The 25,340-nt window shown below is 33.9% G+C and overlaps 1 protein-coding gene across 13 annotated transcripts in view; it reads right to left on the bottom strand.

Annotated features, from left to right (window-relative positions):
- The window catches only part of STXBP5 (syntaxin binding protein 5), a 101,388-nt gene that overhangs the window by 5,798 nt on the left and 70,250 nt on the right, over positions 1-25,340 (bottom strand). For 2 of the 13 annotated variants that reach the window (XM_051811198.1, XM_051811211.1), the window contains 7 exons: positions 24,140-24,223; positions 18,187-18,252; positions 14,785-14,844; positions 14,642-14,689; positions 7,750-7,800; positions 3,389-3,628; positions 1,587-1,956 (listed from right to left, as the gene is read on the bottom strand). In XM_051811198.1, the coding sequence (XP_051667158.1) occupies positions 1,587-1,956; positions 3,389-3,628; positions 7,750-7,800; positions 14,642-14,689; positions 14,785-14,844; positions 18,187-18,252; positions 24,140-24,223 (919 nt within the window). The remainder of the gene's footprint in view (positions 1-1,586; positions 1,957-3,388; positions 3,629-7,749; positions 7,801-14,641; positions 14,690-14,784; positions 14,845-18,186; positions 18,253-24,139; positions 24,224-25,340) is intronic. The other 11 variants (XM_051811199.1, XM_051811200.1, XM_051811201.1 and 8 more) reach the window with 11 other exon arrangements.

Below are 25,340 nucleotides of genomic sequence, written 5' to 3'. Positions count from 1 at the left end.
AATAACCACAACGGTAAGTGTTGGGTTGCCTTTGTTTGTTTGTTTTGGGGTTTGTTTCGGTTTGTTTTTTTTTGAACAATAATGAGATTGGCTTTGGAGGCAAGTTTTAAAAGTGAGAAATAAAAAGCAATATTTTTTTTGTAACACATCACCCAGAAACGACACTTCTGCCATGCATGTATCTAAAATAAGAATATTCTTAAGAGAGAGTTAATAACAGGGAAGTGTCTTGCTTCAGATCAATGGAAGCATAAAACATCCTTATAGCTTCAAAACACAAAACCATTAGATCAGGTAGGACAAGTGTGACATCCATAATAGCATTTTCATAGTTTGTTACAGATTTGTTACTAAGTACTATCTAAATTTATATCAGTAGATAAGTATTGGGCATCTTCAGTATGATACAATGATAGCTGTATCATACTGACAGCTTTACACAAACCTCATATTAAATCCACTTCCCAATAGCAATTCATGCTTACATAACGGAGCTAATCCTTGGGAGTCCAACTTCCTCACACGATGTAACAATTCAGTATTTATAATTTAGCACCCATGAAGAGCTCATTAGAAAACAACATGAATCCTGAGTAAGACAGGATTTGTTTCAATATATGGTACCTGAACATTACTAAGTTTAGTTTTAATGAGGAAAAACAACAGTGTTTGCCCTGCAAGGTGAGCAGTATCTTGTGGAGATGTTTAGAATATATGTTGGGATACACACCAATGGAGCTACAGACTTACAATCAAAACTTATTTTTAACTGTAGTAGGAGTAAAACTAAAGCTGATATATGACAACTTAATAAATAAGTATTTCCCAAGCTGAGAGCTTCTTTTGTCAACCTTAAAAATAACATTTTAGGAATTTTACTGGCATAATTTTAAAATGTCATGTTCCATATTCATCCTAGCATCAGGTCATGACTAAATTGCAGGTGCAAGGGTATAAGCATATACACTGCTGCTCAGAATAAAATAGCATTTAGAAACATTAAGAAAAAAAATTCATGAAAATTACATAAGTGACAAGTAAGTATATTCAAAAACTACTACTACATGTTTAAACTCATAACTTAAACCTGTACAACTGTAGCAATTCCTGTACAACTACTAGCAGTTAATCTTGCCTTTATAGCCCGAGTTTAAGGCCTTCAAGACATGAGCAAGCTACACAACATCAGTAAGCTTGAGGCATGAGTGTGATGCAAACAGCCGCACAAAAATCGATAGAGTTGTGGTCAGGTACAAGCTAAAGTTCTGACTCAAGGCAGTTTTCTCCATCAGGGAGTAAATTCATCTTTGAGACAAACTTCAACTCATGGACCTATATCACGTTTGAAACAACGTGTTGAACCAGGGTAGCTTGAGCTAAAATGGTAAACTTTTTCATGTGTTAGAAGCATAACTAATAGCAATGTGTAAACAAAATTATCCAGGCCCAAGTGTTAGAGATTCATTAACCCTGAATGAATGTAGATTTTTTTTTTAAATTCATCTTCTAATGGAAAAGGAACCTTTCTGTGTAGCAGAAGGCTACTACTTCTTTTTATGTTTAAGTTACTATCAAACAGGTCTTACCTAAAAGTCATAATATGCCCATTGGCACAGAAACATGCAAGGCAGATACTGTTACTCAATGACACTATGTCTCCACGAAGAACAAAAGAAGTCTCTGTTATATTTTGCTTATAAGTACAGTTCTGGGATGGCAGTGAAATAACTTTTGCTTGCTTTTCTGAACATATCACTGCATATTGGTTTTCACTGATTTCCTGAGAGGAAGAAGGGGACACTGAGACAGGACGTCGTTTTTTTGCTTTTTCTTTTTCATCTTTATCTTCAGGAACATTGTATTCTCTCCAGGGTTCATGTGCTGGTGGGACCAAAGATCCTGTGGTATCCAAAAAAGCCATTCTCAAGATTGCCCCTTTTAGCCTCAGGATGGTTCCTAGGAAAAAGGAGTTGAGCACATTTCTGAAACAGTTCTCCTAAATTGCCTTTCAAGCTACAAAATATTCCTTTAAGAAGCTAGCAGAATGAAAAAAAACCAAAAACTTCGGCTTGCCTCTGTAGCAAAACAGATGTACCAAAAACTTTGTACATTTATCTAAAAACCAAGGAAGCACATAGGTACTCAAGAAAATTTTAGACCAGTTTTCAAGGGTGTATGTATTCTATTCCATTAACTTCCCAGGAAATGTATACATTTAGTAAGAGAACCAGACTGCCATACACAGTTGTATTCAAGTTCAGTGCCACAAATGCACCTGATTTCACTCTCTCCTGAGAAGTACAAGTGTGCTTAATATCAACAGTAAATGTTATTAGTCAAAGCACCACTTTTTCCTTCAACTGGTTCAGAAACAAGCAATGTGTGTCTTATTTCTCCCCTGCAGTTCACTCTTGAATCCATCTCTCTAGCATAAAATGAAAGAGGAAAGTTTTCCTTCCTTACTGTTCAAATCACTGTATCTGTAGACCAGATTTTAATAGATTTCTTAATTTACCTTAGTATATTCACACATAAGTAACAACATGAACATTTGCTAAGTACAAAAAAATACTACGCATGTGGCAATATCTTTAATGGATTACGCTGCAGATCCAGTGATGAAACCTACTGTCTAGCCTGCAGCTTTGCCTTTATGATCAAATGTTACCAAATCTGACTACTGCTACCAATACTTACTTGATTTGGGCATAAATTACATATATAGTCTAGATATTACACCACTTCTAATCATTATTACAATCAAATAGCATAGCAATTTGTATGTATGATATGACCTGTGTGAGCAAAATGGACTAGAGCAGCATGTTTTCATGAGACAGTGGTAGTAGGAAAGCTGAATCTATGCTTAACAGCATATCCAACAAACCACTAATACATAATTTCAACCAAATCACTTGCTGTGTATCAGAAAAGATACAAGACTTTTTACAGTAATCTAAGGGAATATTTTGTCACTAATATTTCAAGCTAGTTGTTCAACATACAGCCTTAATTTTCATTCCATTCTCTTCATGAAGAAAAACTGAAGGGTTCTTACCTCATGACAAAAAAAAAAAAAATAAACTGAGCATTTGATATTACTCGTCTCTTCTGCTATCTCCGTTTAACAATTGCAAACATGGTTTTCTCAGCAAGTATACACTAAAGTGGTATTTTTTATATTTTATGAGATTGTATTTTCAACTTTTCCAACTTTAAAACTCTGGTAATAAACTAAACAGTCTAGACTGTTATCTTAGGAGCTAGATCAATGGAATATATATTCTTAATTACTCTATAATTGAAAAAAAAAATTTCTTACAAAAATATGATGAAGGACAACAATACTTTATCAAAGTATATTTTAGCCTGTCTGCTTTGTACATACCACTAGGAGAAACAATTACTGGCTGAAGAAGTCTTTGCTCTCCTCCTGGGGGTAAGTTCAGTACAATGACAAGCACTGTGCCCAGCGTGGTCCCAACCCACAGGCATGGAGAAGGTGATGTATCAGCCTTTCTTGTGAATGTCTCACAAAAATGAAGAGCTGAAATTGCCTCGCGTGACTCTTTATCAATGCTAGTTACACTAGAACTCCGGGATCGACTGAAAGAGTTGTCTTTGACATCTGAAAATAAATCAGTATTAATTAAAAAGAATGGCAAAATGCAGGTATTGAGAGAATTCAATATTGTTGTGTGTTCTTTAGCATCAACTGTATACTAACTACCATTCTATTGATTACTACCCCTGTATTCTTCCTTAGTCATGTTTCCTTTTGGCCCGGTTTTCAACTCTGTATCTGAGCAAATCTTTGTTACAGAGGCTGTCATTAGATAATGATCATGAACAATTTTTATGCATATTTCTGTCTTCTAGGGCCAGAGAAAAACAGTCATTAAACAGGACTCCTTAAAAAAATTGAATTACAAACCTCTCTGCCAATTAGTTCATTGATCAGATTAAAAATGACTGGTTTCCATGGAACACGGTTTACTAATCTTATGAAGAAACAAGTATTTTACTTTAGGAACTTCAATGACATCCAGACAGCACGGTAACATGGAACCTGTAATGACTCATAATAATATTGTCCCACTTTAGGAAACTGTAAACTGTTGGAGGAGATCCAACAGGCTATTTACAGATCCCCAAAATTTCAGTAAAAGAAACAACAAATGCTACCAAATGCCACCTGGTACTGGTATGCAAAGCTGAAGATTTCCACTTTGAATGTTGTACCATAGTGCCAGTAATGGCTCTAAAACTTTTCAGGATGTCTTGCTCGCTGCTTAGCAAAAAAACGAATTTTAATGTTAACAAAAGCTCAAATGAATAAATGTGCTGCTCCATTCTAGCCGTGTGCTGTCTGTGGGTGTGGCAACACTTAATACGTCCGCATACACTGACTTTATCTGTGCATTCAAAAATTATTGCTTTACTTTCTTAATTCATAATTGCAGAATTTTAGCACAAGACAGCTCTTACCAGTAAAAGTTTGATGCAATTTATATAATGACTTTATAAAAAAATCAAGTTCTTGGTCTAGATCTTTGTGTAGGGTGTATACATTTGGCATCTTTAAAGCAGGACTAAGAGCTAAAGAGCAACATTCAACCACATATTTTTGGAAGTAATACTATGTTAGTTTCATTAAATTATGGCAAAACTTTCTACTAAGAACATCTAACATGCATTTAGAAATCATACATACGAGATTTCATGTGACTAAATACACACATCTACTTAACACAAACAGTGAATCTTCTCAGGATATAATTGTCTCATTCCAACAAGGATACAAAAAAATTATTGTCCTGTTGAATTTTAGCTGTCAAATGTAAAACATAGATTATAGAAAGAAATTAACTCAACCACTCAGATATTAACATCATTTTTCCATTTAAATAAAATTAAATCCAGAGTAAAACAATGAAAACAATTATTTGGTTTTATAATTCTTCTAATGACCACCACCTCTTATGATACTTGTTTTTTTTCAGGCTTGAATATTTAATAATTTAATGCATTTTTTTCAACTTTAACATGGATTAATCAGTCTGAATATAATAATACAGTAACTGCAATAGGCATAACATTAAATGTGCATTCCTGAGTTCTAGCTGGTTGAATATTTGAAGAACGTGTGTACAAATTCCAAAAGCATTGGAATGGACAGGAAAAAAACCCAATAAAAATTAACTTGCCAGATAATATGGGCATTTTTGAGAGTGGTCAATTCATTCTGAAGAGAGAACTAAGGGTAAACAGTTTAACTGTTTTAGTGCATCTTATTTATCCTGAACTCAAGAAAGAAGTCAATGATTTGTTAATGGATTAGGTTCAGGTGAAGAGGAAGGTGCAACAGTGTGATGAATCATTACACACCACTTCATCAGAAAGATGGAAAGATGAGGCTCTTTTGAGCAACTAAACCAAAGAATAGTGGCAATAGTATCTTTATCACTGGATTAGAACATTGAAAAGCAATGGTATAATGCTGACAAGGGTATGTTCAAGAAACTTCTGTTTTAGAAAGTGGAGAATAAATACAGAAACACACTTTAGACTTTCTTTAATGTATTCAGAAAGGAAAAGGGGTAGATTAAAGATCTAAAGACAGAAAAGTAATCTGAAAGAACAAGATCATGGAAGAGTAGATTTCAAGAAGCCATGGAAAGAAATGAGAGAAAATGATAGGAAAATGAATTTGGGAGAAAGGCATTTCAGCTGTCTCCTACAGGCAGTAGATGGAGCCACATAAGCAACAAAAAACCCCAAACAAGCAAGGCAACAGTCTTTCAAGAATATTATGCAAAAGCTATCCCACTAGGAGAAAAGACAGAAATAATAAAAAAAAAGATTATGATTGCTTAAGGAAGTTATTTACAGACCTGAAAACCTTGAAGAATTTTATGCAGAACAAAATGAGGCACCTAAGTGCAGATATTTACACACACGAAAAAATAAAAACAGTCAAAGGCTATTACAATTCAGAAGGTACACACTATTTTATGAGTATATCAGAAGTGATGTGACAAAAACCCCCTTCCATTATTTCAGTAGAAAGAACGGCAAATACTAAGTGATGTAGAAAATGCTTCAACTCTCTCAGGATTGGAAAATGCTGAAAAAACTTCAACATTCACTTTTCTCCAGTCTTCATTAGAAAAAATAACACTTCAGAGTACTTATTGCCACCAAAGAATTGGGAGTAAAACAGCAGAATTACAGTTGGATAATATTTAAGTACAAATGTGTTCCAGCTTGCAAAGTATGACAAAATTCACTTTGTGCCAAAATTACCCCTAAACCATGAGTAAACACAGTAAGGAAGAACATAAACATATCAAAAAGAGAAGTCAAATTCTTCTGCTCTTTAGTGCAAAAAAGGCCACAGTTAAATCCCTCTAGTTCTGGGCACTGAGTTTAGAAAGAGAAGAAAAAATTCCAGTTACAGAGAAGATTAAAAGAAGCCATCCTAGGTTCAGACAACATAAACTAAAGAAGAAGGAGCTGAATTCTGCAAAAAAAAAAAAAATCTGCAAAAATGAAATTAGAGATATGACGACAGATTTCAACAGCATAAAATGGCTAACAAAGATAGGGAGTACTTGTTACCCCTGTTCATTGTAGAAAGGACAAGAAAAAGTTCATATGAAAGCAAGGAAGTTTGATTAAATAACAGAAAATTTGTCTAATTACTATAAAGCATTGAAACTGTCTTGTATTTTCTGGAGGTCCATGAATAGATCAGAGGTTTAACTGTCAAACATCTGTATCCTTGCCATAGCAATGGATTAAAGGATCTCTGAGGGTTGCTTCCAACTTCACATTTCTCTGAGTGGGGCAAGCTGTAATTGTAAATCAGGGTGGTCCAGCTCAGTTTCAGAATATCCCAGTGTCATGGACTTTTTCCTTGTCAATAGCAGCAGCAGCTGTCACACACACAGTGCTGCAGCTGCCAGTCTGATCCTGGTCTGTCTTCTGCTGGGCTTGTGGTAGCAGTTCTGCTGCAAAAAGGGGAGTGAGCTGTGGCAGGCAGAAAGCAGCTGCATCTACTGCTGTAGGTCTACAGCTGTTCCCCATCACTTCTTTAGAGAACAAGGCAAGGGGAGCTGGATATGACCTACAAGCTGGTTGTCAAACTATTTTAAAAAATAGTCTACTCATTTGTATGCTGTTTTACTTATGCAACACAATGACCTTTAGTATTACAGACTTCAAAACTGAACTGCTTCCTATATAAAAAGTTACTGTGCTTTTTCAAGAAAAATTAAATTCTCAGACTGGTCATCCATCCAAACAGCTGTATGTTCCTTTAATTTAGAGAGAGTGGTCACAAGACAATTAAAGTTTATAAAACTACAGCCAACTATTTGTTGAGAGGACCTCAACATACCCTGTTAAAATATTTCATTTTTCAGTTTAAATGTATCAGATGGCAGCAGTTTTCCTTATGTTGTCTGCTTGTCATGCTTTTGCTATTACAGCACTACTGATAAAGTGAGTGACAGATGCCTAAAAATTGACCCAAGTGTGATAAGCCATATACAGGAATTATAGGCTTACCTTAAGATGACGGCAAAGACATTTTGTGCCTGAGAGTCCCCAAAAAGAGTGGAATTAAAATTTTAGTTCTATACTTCAGATAAATGCAACATAAAGTCATGATAGCTTACATAATTTAGGACTCTAACGTACTTGCATTGAGTTTTAGTAAAAATAAAATTAACTCTGTAAACTTACCTAAATCAGGCTTTAACTCAGTTGGCAAACTTAGCTTCCTGGACATCTTTGCTGAAAAGTGAAGTATATCTTTTTTTTAAAAAAGAATAAACATAATTCTGCTGGCCTTTATTTGCTTCTTTCCCAATATTTAATATATAATTGTTTATTACATTAATCGCAGTACTTTACAGGATTTCCACTAAAGCAAAGCCTCACTTCCACAAGTGAGGGGTGCAAAGTAAAACATGGAAGACAGCTAAATCCCTAAATACATCATTTTATGACTTTTGCTGAGCTTGATTTCTCCTCAGGCTTCAGGTAGAACTTGATAGATTGGATGACTTTGGTTCAACCCCAAGCTTTATCTCAGGTGAGAGAACAGAATACAGACTCTTGGCCACTGCAAAGATGCGCACTTAAGTTTACATAAAATTAAGACACAATCCCCCTTTCTTATGCACTACTTTCTGATCAAACTGGAGACATCTAAAACAGAAAAACATGAACTCGGAGGTGCTAAAACAGTAATGCAAATGCGTAAAAAGCTAATAATTTGAGATGCAACCCACAATCTTAGAATGATCACAAAACCAGCAGCATACAAACACTTGCAACATCACCATTAAAAAAAAAGATAGATAATTTTGATAATACTTTTCAAATGATAAACAGCACTTGAACTTATTCCTAACTTAAAAATTCCTTTTATAGGAAGGGAATTCTTGCAGTGCATTTAAACTGCAGTAAAATACTTAAAAATGCTGCTATAATAAACATACCAACTCAACTAGTAGCATATACATCCCTCTTCCATCTTTCTTTCAACAATTACTGGAGAAGGAATTATTTTGATGTAGCTTACTAGACTAGGACTACACTCTGAATTTATTTCCCACACACATGCTTGAATTTTGCTATAGCAATTAATTATTCACCATCTTGCAAGGATAATACCTCTTTTGCTAAAGTAGATGTTGAGAATAGCCTCATAATTCTAGAAGTACCCTGCAATGGATACCACTCATAAAGCACCCTGAATCTTGCTGCTTTTCTCTGTTAAAAATGGAGTTAACTCATTCTAATTATCACTTTAATAGAAGTCATTCCATTTTCTGCATACCCTGAAGAAAAGCATGTGATTTAAAGTTACTTCTACTCCTTCAAAAAGTGTAATTCTTCACTGTATCACCAATTATGCTCATCAATATTGCAAATGCTAGTTATCTGAATAGTTGAACAGTTTTATTCCTGTCATACATTACAAAAATTTGAAAATAGGACTCCAGAAATAATCTTCTAATTTCCTGCATGTGTCAATTTTTAAAAGTATGTTCAAATTAAATTGAAATTACTTACTCTCAGATGGAAATGCTAGTCACTTATTTTAGTGCAGGCTGAAATTGAAAAGGGCAGTCTGACTGCATGTTTTCTACCCTCATCCTTGCATTAACACTGGCACATACCTAGCTTAATGCTGAGGCCAAAACTCATCTGGAGTTTCTGCCAAGGGTTGTATACGAGCAAGATTATCTCATGTTTCAAATCAGAGTTCAGACATACAAACAGAAAACCATGGTACAAAACAGCACTAGTGACCAGGAGCCCATCTTTTTGCTGTCAGCTTGAACTTAAATCAGCTTGCAAAGAGATCATTCTCATCTGGAATAGTGAATTACAAGATGGGCATTTCTTATCAGACTTGTTTTCTGTGTTAGACATTTAAATCATAAGAGCTGAGATACTGAACAAACCCTGGAGTTCGTACATGGAAAATAACTGGAGTTATTTTTTGATTTTAACAGCTTTTACCATGTATGAATACCAAAAATGATTAATTAACTTAGTCATTGAAGACCAGAGTAGTCACTTTTGGCTTTTCAAACAGAAACATTTGGCACAATTTTAATAATTTGGAGAAAACTGACAAAAATAAGAAGATACTAGGTAATAGATAATGTAGCAGGTAATAAAAGTACAGGCAAGTGTGTTGGATTCTGAGTACTGATCCACAGTTTTAGCTTTTTGTTTCTTAGTGAAAGGCCAGCTGTGTGAATTAGGTTGACAAGATAAATTTGTCAGACAATTTTCAGCATACACTGAACTATGCCTCATAAATAGGATGAGAGGATACGTGAACTGTGAAAAAGGATATCATTGCTGGAAATTGTGAATTACTGTGCTATGCAAAAAATACCCCAAAACATTTCAAACCATATATTAATGTGCCAAACCTCCCAATAATTCAAATGTAAATAAGAAATAAGAACCTATTTCAATAGCAATGATGCCATCTTGTGTTTAAAGAAAAAACTGCCTAAATGTGCAGTAAGAAAATAGGACTATTTCGCCAGACAAGCCACTTTTAACTATCATTACTCAGCATAAAAAATCTGCTTGTATTCATACCTGGCTTATGGTTTACAATACTTTTGGTAGATTCAGTTTTGCTACACCTCAGATGAAAACTAGCAATATGCTAGACACCTTCTACAAAGCAAAATATAAAAATCAGAAAAATGGAATATATAGGATGGAGATCTACAGAGAGAGCATTCATTGCCAGGCTTTTCACTCCAGCTGTACAACAGGACAAAGGTGATGTTGACTGCTCCTGCTGTACCTGGCTGACCTCAAGTAGTAGCTGTCATATCAGAGTTCCACACCTCTCTTGTGGGTGGTGGTTGCTGCAGCATTTACAGCCAAGACTACCCTTCTGCTGCTGGTGTGAGACAAAGACAGATCAGGGAGCTGTTTTGCTCCTCCTGGTATACTACTGCTCAGGGCATCAGTGACTATTTTGCCTGAGTTTAGACCTACATTTAATATTCCTCTAAATTAGAAAACCTTGAGTAATACACAGGCCCACCCATATTCTTTCTGTTATTATATATGATTAGGCATCATATTAGAGAACTGTCCAAAACCAAGGGTTCTTGACATTTCTCAAACATCAGGTTTGGGAGGGCAGGTGTTAAAATATGAAAGGTTGCCTTAGCATAGCATGTTACATGTCAGTAGCTGGCAGGTGCAACCTTCAATTCAATGAAGAAAACCTGAAGGTTGAGACATGACTGAACTATCAATAGGAAGCTATGGCTTAAAAGTAACATACATTTTATTTGCAGTGCATTATCCTGAGCTTATACTTTACAATGTATAGCAGTTTGAAAACTACAGCAATTTCTCCTCAGTTTCTTTAAGAAAATAGTCTAAACCTTTTAAAATAAAATTCTAAAGATTATAAAGGAGACAAGTGCCTTGGAGTTTTGACAACCAAGAGAACAGTTTATGAAGCCTATTTCATATAACATTACATGAGAAATAACTAAGCAGCTTAGAATTTGTTACACGTACCAAACTTCCCAAGTTATTCTATATTTGACAACTACACAGAAGTGAAATACTTATATTACCAATTACCAAATGTTGAAATCTCTAAATTTCCTATAAGAATAATAAAACCATTTTATAAGAGAGTGTAAGAAAACATGTACTTGGGTACCTCCAAAATTAGATCAAAGTATTAAAAACACATTGGAAGAAACAGTCATAGTCTGACAATAGGGCAAATGAGAACTTATTATGAGCATCTTAAAATTTGATTCAATGAAAATTATTTTGGTAATGTTTGAAAAACTTAGGTGTACACTTAGAATGTAACAAATGTGAAAAACTTTGTGTCAGTAGTAGCAGCAGGGATTACAGAAGTCTGGAATTAAATCTACCCTGCTCAGCTCTGTCTACTAATAATGTTTGCAGTTGTTTTTAAATTTACTAACTGCAGAAAATAAATAAGACCAATTTTCCTGAGAAGCATTTGACATGTAGGCTACTAGAGCAGTTATAGGTCTTAAAATCTACCACATTTTGCAATAACCTTTACGAAAGCTTTTCCCAGAAATGGCCATTACAATACATCTTAACTTTCAACATGATTTTTAGCTATAATATTTAATTACCTGTATCTCTTCATGCCAATAATTAACTAACCAAAGTACAAGTAAAACAGCTTAAGATTTTGCTTCCACTGAATTTGGAGTCCAATATCCTTCTATAAAAATGACACAGCCTTAGAAATTAGGTACTTCCTACCATTCTTCTTTCTTTAAATTCATCTACAATTAGTATGCTTCTACAAACACTTTACAGCATACTATTTATACTTTCAAATATTTGACATTTCTAAGAGAATGGGTTGCTTTCAGTAATGGCCACAGTACTTTCTAGAATTTCTAGAAATAGTTAAATCAACTATCTCTATTTCCAAAATAACTATAACTTATTCAAACTTCATCTCTGCAAATAAAAGGCAAACACAAGACAGAAGCAACATATTCACAATAGGTCTTAACTTGAATTGCTATCCATTCCTTAGCACAGAGCATTCACAATTGAGTTTAAAAAAACTCAACAAATAAAACAGACCAACTGATCAGAATGTTGGTACAGGAAGCATTTGCATATTGTTTTTCTTAGGCTATTGTTTCATTTTATGTGGGTGTTGATCCTCTAACAAATCAGAGACTCCTTGTTTAGTACTAACACTAATTACAGAAATCTGTAGAAATTACAATGTCTCATATTTCTAACTGTGTTACGTTACCACTTTACAGCCCTATCACTGAAATGAAATTACTTCACACTTTGCTAGCAGCATTCCCTTGCTCCCTGTTCCCATGTGACAAACACAGGAGTGATATTAACAGCAACTGAAGTTATCAATGTAAACGATTCTTATACTATTTTGCAACACATTTATCAGGTTGTATTTCACATATTGACAAAGAACAGAAGGAACTTGAACTGATTGCACTAATTGCCAGAGCAGAGAGCTATGACCATGCTATATACATCAAATTCTTCCGTGAGAACACAGTTGATGGTAAGTAATTCGTTTCATACAACACGGTAATGTTAATGACAGTGACAGAATTTACAAAACTCATTGTCCATTCACATTTGGTTGGCAATTCAGTTTAAAAAATGAAATGCAAAACCATGCAACTATTAACACAGAAGAGGTGTTTTATTTGTGTGAAAGAGCTTAGAATGTAAGTTTAGAAAGAACTAGAGTAAAAATGCCAGATAAGCTATAGTAAACATGGCAGTGAAACATCCACATTCAGTATACAGTACCAAACCACTCAAAACAAAGAGAATGCAAAAGAAATAATTATCTTTAAAGTTCAAATAAACTCTGTAAGTTACAGAAATCATACTATAACTTAGAGCATGAAGAATGCATTACTTGTAAATAAATGCTTTTCTTTCTTTAGCTGAGAAAAACATTCACAATGTTTTCAGTTGAAAGGCTTCAAGCTGAAACAGATGTAAATAGCTCTATAGAATTGTCATTAGCATATTTTATTAATGCTCTAACATAACTCTTTGAAAAGAAGTGAAAAAAGAGGTCACAGACAAACTTTCCATGTGTTTTGCATGAGACGGTGTCTTACGTTCAGAAGAGACAAAAGGGAAACATTACGTCAACAGACATTGATATAACATGCACAAGTGTTGTTTTTCTCATTAGAAGACTTGAACATTAGGTTCTAGTTACCCTAAATTTCCTTTAGAGAAGCATATTAAGGGTCATGTAAAAGATAATAATTTTTTTTAAATTACAAAGTCACATAACATATTATTGACAGCCATTTGCTTTCTGGAATTATATTCAGGCTTCTGCTGCCTCAGAACTCATCTTTCCTACCATTTCTGGTATCGCTCCAAGAAGGGCTCAATATGGTACTGTACAAAGGGCATATTCCTGCTCTTCCTCATTCTGTACCTCGGATTCCAAGGACCACTTCATCATACTCATATTTGTCTCACTGAATTTTGAATGATTCTTTGTCTTAATTACTGAATTGCAATGAAGGGGGTTAATGACTTAGGACAGAAGTTAAATTGTCAAACAGAATAATCCAAAGGAGATTGCAGGAAAATAAATCTCTTCCTTCCTAGTCTTACTCTATGCTTCTACCCAACCTATGAAATAGCAGTTTAGCAAACAGTTTTACTATCTAAAGTCATTTCAATCTAAACTGACTGAAGAGATAAAATGAAATTATCCTACAATGATATACTAATTTGCTAAATGAAAACAAAATGAACCATTAACAAAGTGATTTTGCAATGAAAGTAACCATATCCCAGTTAAGGCAGAAGAGTCCCTTTCCCAAAATTAAATCATACAGCTCTCACCTTCATTTATTTAATGACCCAGCTGTCAGAAGCAGAGTTATTTCCATGCCAATCATAAAAGCGTTCAATCTACCTGCAAACAACATATCCCAAGGCAATTTTGTTGCCAAATTGTTAAGACACAAGTCTAGAGCTGGTAGGGAGGGTATTGTGTCGCTGTTGAATGCAGAAAAGTAAATGGAGGTCTGGAACAGTTATGGGGTATACTTATATATATGAACAAGTCCTCTTCCAGATGAATAACTGAAACCACAAAACTACATCTTTCTTGACCATAGCCATATAGAAATCTGACCATATGGCTATGAATACAACATATAAAAAAGAAATTATATCAGCCACATGTTCTCAAAGATTCTCGCAAAAGCAGTGGAATAATGTTGTGACTTGCATAGACTGAACTCTTACTATGTATTAGAATTTCACCCATCCGGAAAAATAGAGAAGTGCAACTGTAAAATCAGAGAATTTCAACCACCAATACCATTGATTCTTTTAAAAATTATTGTGCCCAGTGTATTTAGTACAGAAGCAGCCCATAGAAATTACCACTTAGCATAAAGAATGAAAAATAAAAAAATAAATAACTTAATGCACTGAAATTTGACTGTTATTTTGCCTTTTTTTTTTTTTTTTTTGCTGCTGGGTTAGTTTTGCATAGAGTAAGGCGCTAGATTAGAAAGAGCAGAATTTTTCTAGTTCCTACCTATGTCATTGGTTACCATCTTGGAAAACTTTCTGCTTTTGGTCTTCACTGTAAATAATATTTTAATAAAAAAAAATCAATCTAAGTATATCAAAAGGTGAACTGAAGAAAAAACAAGACTAGAGAAAAGAAAAATACTGTACCCTTTTCTATAAAATTATTCATTTTTTGTTCATCATCAGAATTGTTTGGTGAACCAGAACCTACAAGTGGAGACAGAATGAAATGGATATACATTTGTCATGAATGAAGTGGATATAGGACACAAAATCAATGTATGAATACAAGCTTTGAGTTTAATGAAGATAAAAAGAGGTATTAAAATATCAAATACTGATACTGGTCTTCTCTGTAGCTGTAACTAGATATTATAAAGTACAAATTATTTTGGTATGACAAGAATTCTGCCATATCAGGATTAATCACAGAAATTATAATGCAAGGTACAATGCTGCACATTGCAGCAAGTTTATTGATAGAAGTATTTCCCTCATTGATTAAATGTTTATATTGAATAACTAAATAGATGTACTAATCATTCCTCCAGACACAATGATTAACCTAAATTATGATTCACAAAACACTGATGTAACAATAAACTCAAGTTCTATACAGCTGTTTCTTTGTCTTTTTTCAATGCAGTAAAGTCACTGTTGGACCACAGTTCTTCAACTATTCTGCAGACAACTCTGAGCCAATGCTACCACCTGGGATTTTTCTGTATCCCTAACCCTGAAATACTGGTGGTGGCTACAGATCACAGTTTCAGGTTTACCGTTGTCATGAAATTAAAATATTGTCAGGAAAGTAAAACATTGTTTAACTAAAATCATCCAAATTTCATTGGATTTTATGCTGCTGAAGTGTAAAAGAAGAACAAAACACAAGCATTTTGGCACTCCTGAAGACAAAATCTTGTCAGATTACAACACTATATAATGTTTTACAGGTTAGATAAACACCCCCAGAGTCTCGGCCTATTACTGCTTGACATTTATAGAAAAAGTGGGAGACGTTTTCACAGTATTTCTACAATTCTGTGTTACTGAAACTGTAGGATATTGTCCTAAATTGCATAGGCAGGTAGTCCCTTTCACAGTCCTCTCAACTATATAGCTACCCACTGGAGGAAGTCTAATGGAAGTTAGCTTCCACTTCTCTTTACCTGGACATTGAAAGGTGGAAGATTTAGATCATTTGAGCAAATTTAGACTTCGGTCCAAACAGAGACTAGTCTCTTTCATAGATCCCATTGTAACAATCAAAGCCAATAAGGGACTCAATTGCCAACCCCATCCTCCAGTCTTAAAGCTAGGAACATGCAAACATTTTGTGCTTCTGTATTTTCCTCTTAACTAGAGAGCCTCTAGATTGGAAAAAATTTACTTAAATCTTGCCTCCATCCTCCTTCACAAGCTCACCAACCCTTTGCAGCAAATATCTCAAAAATGTCCTCTCTTACCTCTGAAAATTAGATGGAATTTTAAAGTTTGTCTTGTGCTCTTGTCCAGAAAAGATATAAAACTTAAACCAAACCTAAGGAATTGCAGTTCTTCTCCCTTCACAAACTTCAAATTATTTCCCTGTTAAGAGGCGCCTCCAAGTTTTTTTCAAAGGAAAAATTGAGAAGCCTACCATGACCTTAATCTCATTCACTGAGAGCTGGGAGTAGAGGACAGAATCAAGGGAAGCAAGGCACAGTCCAGCCTCACTACTTCAAGATTATATTTTGCATGAGAATGCAACAGTTCCATTTGTCCTCCATCATTTGCTGGTTTTGGTACTTTAGACTTATCCACAGTATTGTGCATGTACACATCATAAATTACATATCTTTTCACAGAATACTCAGCTCTCCAAACTTCCAGGTTTTATTCTAAAATGAACTAAGTTCAAAACAGTGTTCTCAGAAAGTCAACCCAAACTGGAGACTCATTTTTACTTCTAGAGGATTGGAAATTTCCCTCTGATTCTGTGTCCTTTCAGGACATTTGAATTCACCTATTCTAAGCTGTCTCCTTATTTGATCCTCTTAAAGAAACATTCAAATTTAATTAATTTTTAACCTACTACAGCTCACAGAACTCAGACAGGAGGGAGGGGGTAAACAGAGGAAGGGAAGCAAATTGTTAAATTTAGGGGTTTCCTTGATTTTCATCTTTGGACTTGCCTTCATTGTTAGTGGAAATGGTGAATCAAGGTTTACTCTACTTGAATTCCAACTTAGGAAAGAAACTCTCTAATTCATACTACACAGGGTGTTACGTTTAAGCAGTATGAGTTGGGAGTAGTTGGGGCTGATATTTGGGTGATGCTGGAGCAAGGGGAAAAGAGGATACACATTAGGGTTTACAACTCATTAGTTGTTCATTGCACACATTTTATAGTAGTCTACCAGAAACCACACTTAGCCTGGACTTTTTAAATTGGTCAAATTCAAACACCTTAGTGAGATTGATAACTATCCTCAACTTTGACAGACAAAGGGATTTATTGCAACTGCAGCACTGCACAGCAAACTGTTCACAGACATCAAAACTAAATAGGAAAGATGCACTTTATTCTAAACACCACAAAAGAATGTTTTCACTATAAATGATGCTGAAATTAACAACTTCAGCATGCCAGTACTCAGCATTACAGATGTTTGTCATGAAATCACATCTTCAGTTAAGACTTTTAATTAAAGTTCCCATCCAGTTTTTGCTTTAATTATAAATAAATTCAATTTACTTTTAGAAAGAGCTAGCAAAAATGACATTGATTGATCTAGAGGTGAGTTTTGCACAATTTAAAATTAACATCAAAACACAGCAGTTGTCAAATCAGAAATTAAAATTTGTTAAACTTTCTTCTAGAGCTACAAACATAATATTTTGTTTTATAATGCTTTCAACTTGGCTTTGAAAGATACAGGCTACAATAGAAAAGGAATCTATCTTTAGATTCCTATCTTGATTAGCATTTTGCACTACATTGCACATACTACTTTACATACTTGATTTAAACCTGAAGTTTAGTCCTTTACTCTAACTTTGAGTAGTTTTGAATGAAACAAAATGACATCTTTAAAAGTTCTCAGAGTAAGAAGTGAAGATAAGTGACAATTTTTGGCTACTACAAAAAATATACACCTCTAATACTACATACACTATTAAGAATTAACATGGCTATAGCCTCAACTAGCCAATATGAAATAAAATGTTAAATCTTTAAAATATAATTTTAAATGTTCACATACAGCAGTTGCAATTGAAAAAAATCAAACAACTCCTTGTTTAGGATGCTGGTTTCTGAAGACCTCTGATTCCAAAGAAAAATAGTAATTTGCCACTTAAAGATGCCACTCATCTTTATGACATATTCCTACTGCATCTCTTATATCAGCCTTGTTTTAAAAACGCAGTTGTGCAACACAGCAAAATTTATGACAGCTCAAAGAGTTTGTGGGAGGACAACAGGTTTTATATAATTACTTAACTAGTAAATGTTGACTTAATGCATAGGAAAATAAGAAGCTGAAGATCAGAGAAAGTTATGATTACCTGATGTCGGCGACTTGCACCGGTCTTCTGGCACCACTGTACCTTCATTAATATCACAAAGACCTGCTGAAACACAAAGCCAGAGTATTATAAACACAGTTGCTATTTTATTCTTACTTCCACTGCAGTTAGGAACTTCAATTTTTATTAGATACAAACAAGCCAGTTGTGACAGAATTTCTGTTACATATTATTTTTGACACTACCCAGTGACTGTAGAGTCACTAACAAAATACACTCTCACTAAATTTCACTGAAAACCACCATATATTCAGCAAGACAGACTTATCAGAATAGTTAATTATTTACACACTATAGATATATATTGAGTACAAGTAAAATTTGTTTTGAAAAAATCAGTTATATTAAAAGTTTAAATGCAAAAGAAAAATCAGATTAAAGAGGATCTTGAAGATTACAAACACATATGTGAAACTACAGTGCCTTTTTTCAAACTACTTTCCCACTGATACTGTGATATGCTTTATATTTGTCAATTTGCATTGCCAAGTTCATTTTCCAGAAAAACTCCTTATTGATGTCATTACAGAATTCAGATCTTAGGGTGTTTACAAAGGTGTTCTTCCTAGAATGGAGGAATTTCAACAGAATTTTTACATCATCAAATTTGATCAATTGGAATAATTGCAGTATGTTAACATGTTAACTAATTCCTTTCATTCCAGTGAAGGAAAGAAAGTCTAGTAGTCCACAATCAGATGCCAAAGATGTAAGTTGCCTCATAAGCCTCCAAGTATTATTCCATAGCACAAATTAGAAGTACACGAGGAATTTTTCTATTTTTCTTTTTGACATGAAATTGCTGTCTAGGCTGTCAACAATTAAGAAAAGTGAATTTTATCAATATTTTAAGGTTATTAATGCGTCTTCAGGTTTATATCATGAAGTTTTCCTACAGAAATTTCATGACATGATACTAAGGCAAGAAAGCATGGAATACTGAACAGTAATAGTTAAGAAATATTTGTTAAATTTAAAGGTTTTTGCATGCACACAAATGTTCCCAGTAGTCAAAAAGTTTGAGAAGTGTAATGGTAAGGGCTAAGACAACAAAGGCATCACATGGAAAGCCTGTCTATACAGCTGTACACTACACATTCACAAGTGCATCTGTGAAGAAATAGAAAACATAAGAACAGCTCTATTCTATCAAAGTTTTAAAATTTCCAAACACTAAACGAGAATTTAATAGTTTTAAGGGAAAAAGGTTCTCCTGAAATACCATATCAATCTGGAACACACTGAAAGTATGTTGCATTAACAGTTTCATTTATCCTAAATAGTCTTTTTTAATATTACTAAGAGCATGTACAGCTTAAACCTAAAAACTCAGTCACTAGAATTGTTGTCAAATGACCTTAAGGTTTCATTAACCCTACACTTGAGAGTCCTGGAACCATATTCAATTTTAAAAAGTCAAGCAAAATTCCAGGTGAAAGCTATGTCTTTCCACTACACAGGAGAAAGAAAAAAGCAATTTATTTTGTTATTTATCTGTCAGTAAATCAATGAATACTATGGGATATTATTGGTACATATTCTCTAAATATGATGTGACCTCTGAAAGCACCAAAGTTTTAAATAGGCATGGGAGTCTAAATGTCTTGAACTAGACAGGATTATATAAAAAGATTTTTCAAAAATCCTGATGTTGCTCTCACAACAAGCAATACAAGTTTTAGATAGTAACATTCCTAGGAGGATAAACCTGTACTGTGCTCTTAGAAGTAGTTGCTCCTTCAGAAGCCAAACCAAACAAATCCAAACATACAGTTTAGGAACTCAATTTTCTCTTTTCTGTAAATATCAATTCTTTACCTTCAAAGGAAGAGTTTAACTACTTGCACTGTTTCTCTTATGAAAACTCATGAATTGACAGGAATAGTCTTTAGCCAAGAATGAAGTTATACATATGCATACTTGATTTCTTTGTAAGATGTCTTGAGGCTATAATTTGATTAATATACATCTTAATGAACAGTAAGTGTAAGCGTGCATTATGGCAATCATTATGGCATGTAAACCTTGGAAATCTAATCATAACCATCTAGAAAAGGAACAGGAATAGATGAAAAGTAATTTTACCTATGACTATATTAGTACTTAAACTAAACAGAGAGTAACAAGAATGATCTGAGTTAAGCTGTGAACTAGGAGGGTCTGTCTATGACCAACAAGAAGAAACTGGCATGACAGTCTCTATTGCTGTTCATCTTAAATCCCCAGGTACCCTGACAGAACCTCTGGCAGCAACGCAGCTCTTCTGGAAAAGTTCTCTGGTTTTGGGCTTACAGTACACATGCAAATTGCTATAAATTACCAAAGCAAATTGATCCAAGAGTTTCCATTTTAGAACTGCAAAGACTGTAACTTCCTATGACATTAAGGTATACACAAGTGACTTTCTAATAAGCTTTTAGTTTATTTATCTCTCTGAACTCCAGAAGCAAGAAATTTAAAAACCCTCCAAATTGGAAAAAAAAATAAAATCAAATGTCAAAGACATAAACATTACCATGCTGCATTAAAAACCTCCCTGTCAGTTTTTTGCATAAGCTTTAGACAGACGTACCTGAAGAACCTACAACTGGACTGGAAATAGGTCTAATTAAAAATTACAACTAAAACTAGATTGATATGAAGATGTAAAAGTTAGAACTAAAACCAATTAAGCTGAAAAACAGAGTCAAAAAGCTCCCCAAACCCAATAATAAAACTTTCTGATACAGTTCTCGCCTTGGCTGATGTCAGTTACAGCTGATGTTGGTCTTGTGACATTTAAGTTAAAATTCAAATAGGTCATGAAAGGGGATAGGGGAAACAGCATGACCGAGCAACCCCAGAAGAGTTCTAGGCATGTATTTTCTTCCAGTTTGCCTCAATTCCAGTTCTGAATATCTCGTAGCTTACATGCAAAAGAAGGCTTTTTGATGTATAATAAAAATTATGAAAAGTCACATGCATGCAAGAACTGCTTCAATTTTGTCATAAACCTAAAATGTCTCTGGTAGAACTAAGAAATGTTAACTTATAGAGTTGTTTTATACTGGACTGATCAAAAAGTCACATAAAATCTTGCAATCCTCTGCAACAGTTATTTGCAAAAGAGTTAAAATTGGTGTCCTATATGAACTTAAGTAACTAAGAAGGAAAAATAACAGCTGTCTAAATTTTAGTGTTTCATCATGAAGTTATGACTTGTCTCATCATTTGGTATTAGTATTGACTTGATGGTTCCTGTCATATTTAGCAAACAGTACAAGCAAAGGTCTTGGTGTAAGCCCCCACTGTGTATAGAATATACAGAATTTTCATCACACTGTAAAGCTTTTACTTACACATTTCATGTCTTTTGGCATGAAAAAGCTGATTTCCACCCCTCCCTTACTATTACAGTCTGAAGGCAAAAGTTGATTTTGTTTTTAAGCTTGACAAGCACCTGATGACACTGTCTAGCAGGCCTTAACAAAACACATATACTGCATGCTTCACAAACTATAAATTTCCACCCAAAACATGTGAGTAGTATACCTGGTATGAATCACTGATAAATTCCAAAACACGATCCCAACTGGGAGCTTGTATCTGTAGAGCTAGCCTGAAATGACAGTTTACAGTCTAGCTAGTGTAGAGAGCCTTGTCTCTAATTAGATGCTGCTTTAAGACGGGAATCTGAATTTCTTTTCTGAGTAGAAAAAATAAGATGACAGAAACATACATCATATTCTTGCAACATAAGCGAAGGGAAAAATCTTGCATTTCCATTCATATTTTAGAAGATACGTAACTCTTACTGTATGAATTTCTTTAAAAAACACCTTTGTAAACTTTCAATTGGTTGATGAAGGACATGCCATTTACAAAATTGTAAATATGTTAGCAGATATTGATGATCTACTGAATTGGCATTCTATGCTGAAACATACAGAATATTGGGGTTTTTAATGAGAAAGGACCAATCCTTCCTTCATTCTTTTGAAGAGGTTGAGTAACAGAGAATAATGTTTTCCTACTCCCCTCCCTGCCCTCATATGGAAACAATTTTTCAGTTCAGCCAATTTTGTGATACTATGTACAATATATTCTGCTCTGTTGCATGTTGTCTGAATGTGAATTTAATATAACTAATTAAGAACTTGTCTGAATGCATATATATAGGTTAGTATGATTTTTTTTTTTCTTAAATATAGTTAAATACAGGAATTTTCTAAAACTACTACATGACATTACTTACCTAAGTACTTTTTCTCAAAGAATTTAGATATTAAGTACTAATACTCCCTGAAGATTATTAGAGTTGCAAAAGTGTGAAAATGTCTTATTCACAGAAAAATTAATTTTGAAATATTAAAATATAAATGTTTTCAAGATAAAAAATACAATGAAGGCATATCTTTCAAAATAAAACCAAGGAAGCATAAGTTCCTTGCATTTTTGAAAATGCAGATACTAATGTCCAAGAAAGGGAGAATGCAAAATCCAAAAGTGTTCTGACTATCTCATACAGTTCCAATCCCATAAATATATCAAAGGGTAGTGCTTAAATATTAAGACTTATTATTTGTGGAAAATTACACAGTAATAATACTTTATTATTTAAATTATTGAAGTCTGGGCAACACATATATTGAAAGAACTACAAATAATGAGAAATTTTAAATGAAGGAGAAATTATTTTCAGTTTTTAAAATGAATGTAGCTCCAGCTAACCAAGATACTGTCAGGATGGTAAACAGAAAGAGAACTACATGATTAAGAAATTAACTCTTTTGTACAAAACTTTTTTAACCTATTCCTAAATAAAATAGTCCAACAGAATTCAGTTTTACAATATTTGGTTTCAAAAACTAGTTTTGGGATTTCTAATCATCTTTTGCTCTTCTTCAAAACAATAATCAATCAGTGCCAGATTCTGTTTTTCAGTTCTGTATCATCTTAAGGTGAAGGCATTTCTTTTATGCCTAGTTCCCTTTCTGCCTTGGCAGCAGAGGATTGAAGACTATAGAGAAAGCAGGTTTTTGCTATTAAGACTACTCTCTGAGATGTATTTCTTTTTTCTTGTTCAGGGAAAAAATGGCAGAACTATGAATTGGATTACAGTATCAAGTGTTTTTTATTTGTTTTTCTTTTGGTTTTTTGTTTGTTTTTTAAACTCCAGTTCAGTCTTCCTGTAGCTTAGTTTTATTCTACTCCATTAAAAAATGGGGTGAGATTACCTACCTCTGCCAAGGGCTGGAAAAAACTGACATCCTATGGAAAGGAACAGTGTTATGCTTTAAAAAAATAAGCTTTACATTCTCCAATTTCTTAGATGTTGTAATTGATGTTGTAAGTCAGAGAATCTCTCAGGTAAATCATAGTTCTGATGGGCTACCTCCCTTACATAGACACCTGAACTTCAAAACTGCTTGGAAGGTTCTGTGCAGTATTGTGCAACACACAAACACCTCCACTCTTAATCCTTATAAAAAACATCTTTGTAGAAGTAAATTTTCTTTTTTAGTAGAAAAATCACTGTTTATCACAATGTTTATTATTATCACTACTACTAATAGTCTAACTAGAGTTATGAAACTTTTTCTGCCAGAAAGGGAACCAAGCAAGGGAAGCTTATAGTAAAAGAACACTAAATTCCTAAGATCTTAGGTCTGTAAACATCAGTAACTTTAAAGGTAGAATCTCCTTTTGATTTTGATATTTATTTCTTTAAAAATACAAAATACAGAGACTATTATGGTTGCCTTTTTCTTCAAGTTTCTTTTAAAGATATCATGAACAAGAAATACAATAGATGCGTGATGGATTAAAATCAGTTTCCAAAAGGAAAACAATTACTTTAAATGGACTAAGAAAAATACTTATGGTGAGTGAACAAATAAAAAAAATCAAATTCAGATGTTCAAAAATATTTGAATGCCATGAGATGACTTACTTATATAAGAGGTGCGAAGCTTTTTCACAGACTCTGAATATAAGTTAGAAAGGCCGCACATGCAAGAAGCCACAGTCAGCATACCTTTATGAAGCAATGAGAAAAGGAAAGACGGAGACACTAACAGTACATTTGAGACAGAAAAGCCAGCCAAACAACTTGTACAACCAGGTTTTTAAAATGCTTTTGCCATGCAGATTGTTAGTATTAAAAGTTAAGGTGAAAAAAATATGACTTCATGTAACAGCTTCATGAACAAAAAGGACTTTAATCGTGAATATCTTAGAGACAGTTGAAACAGTTATGTGGATCCAATACATTAAAATAACGAATGCTAAGAAAACAAAGGTAAGTTATGTTTAGCACTCCAAAAGGCAGTTTATAATCTAAGTGCGTGAAGCAGAATTTAAGCCCTTTACTCCCAAGACAAGTTAACACAGTTAACTAGTAATTTCTTTTTCTCAAAATAACTTGTTTTTTCATTTCATAGAAGAAAATATTTTTTCTGACAGGATACAAACTGCATACATTCTGTTCTATATTAATGATTTTTAGATAAGTTTCCTGAGCTGAAATAAGCTGACTAGTGTTAACTGGATCTTTTTCAAACCGACATTTGCTGAAATACATCCTAGACATTTCCAGTTGAATATCATATAATCTGAAGAATTTAACAGGACTTTGTTCTGGATCTGTCAAAGAAATCAACACTAGTGCATGAAGAACAGTTGATTTTCCATCAAAAAAAGAATCATTTGGGGCAGCAATTACACTGTTTATCATTCTGTCTTCAGCTGTTTTCCTAAAATAAATTAGGAGTATCCATGACATATCAGGGAGAAGAAAATTTAGGTTTCAAAAAACTTGGCATTTTGACTGAAAAACCACTTTCCTGCTCAGCTGAAAAAGAACACTCTTCAGCATATTTTTAATTCAAAGTACTTTTTTTTTTTCTCAAAGATTATTTTATGAGTTTATATGTGGAAGTTTATTTGGCTTCCTCTCAAGCATAACATAACAGCATAAACAACAAAACATGCTTTAGCTTATCAGGGACATTCCTATTCAAAGTTTAAAACAGGAAGTTAAAGCTCCCAGCAAACGCACTGGTTATTGGCAAACATTAATGGGTTTATACAAGCATATGAAACGGATACTAGCTTTATCAGACATATCAGGTACTTCCTCATGCTGTGTTATT

Source organism: Manacus candei, unplaced genomic scaffold (assembly GCF_025592945.1).
Source record: "Manacus candei isolate 608988 ecotype Guabito, Panama unplaced genomic scaffold, ASM2559294v1 h1tg000081l, whole genome shotgun sequence".
Lineage (NCBI taxonomy): Eukaryota > Metazoa > Chordata > Aves > Passeriformes > Pipridae > Manacus > Manacus candei.
This window is presented reverse-complemented; position numbering and strand designations above follow the sequence as displayed.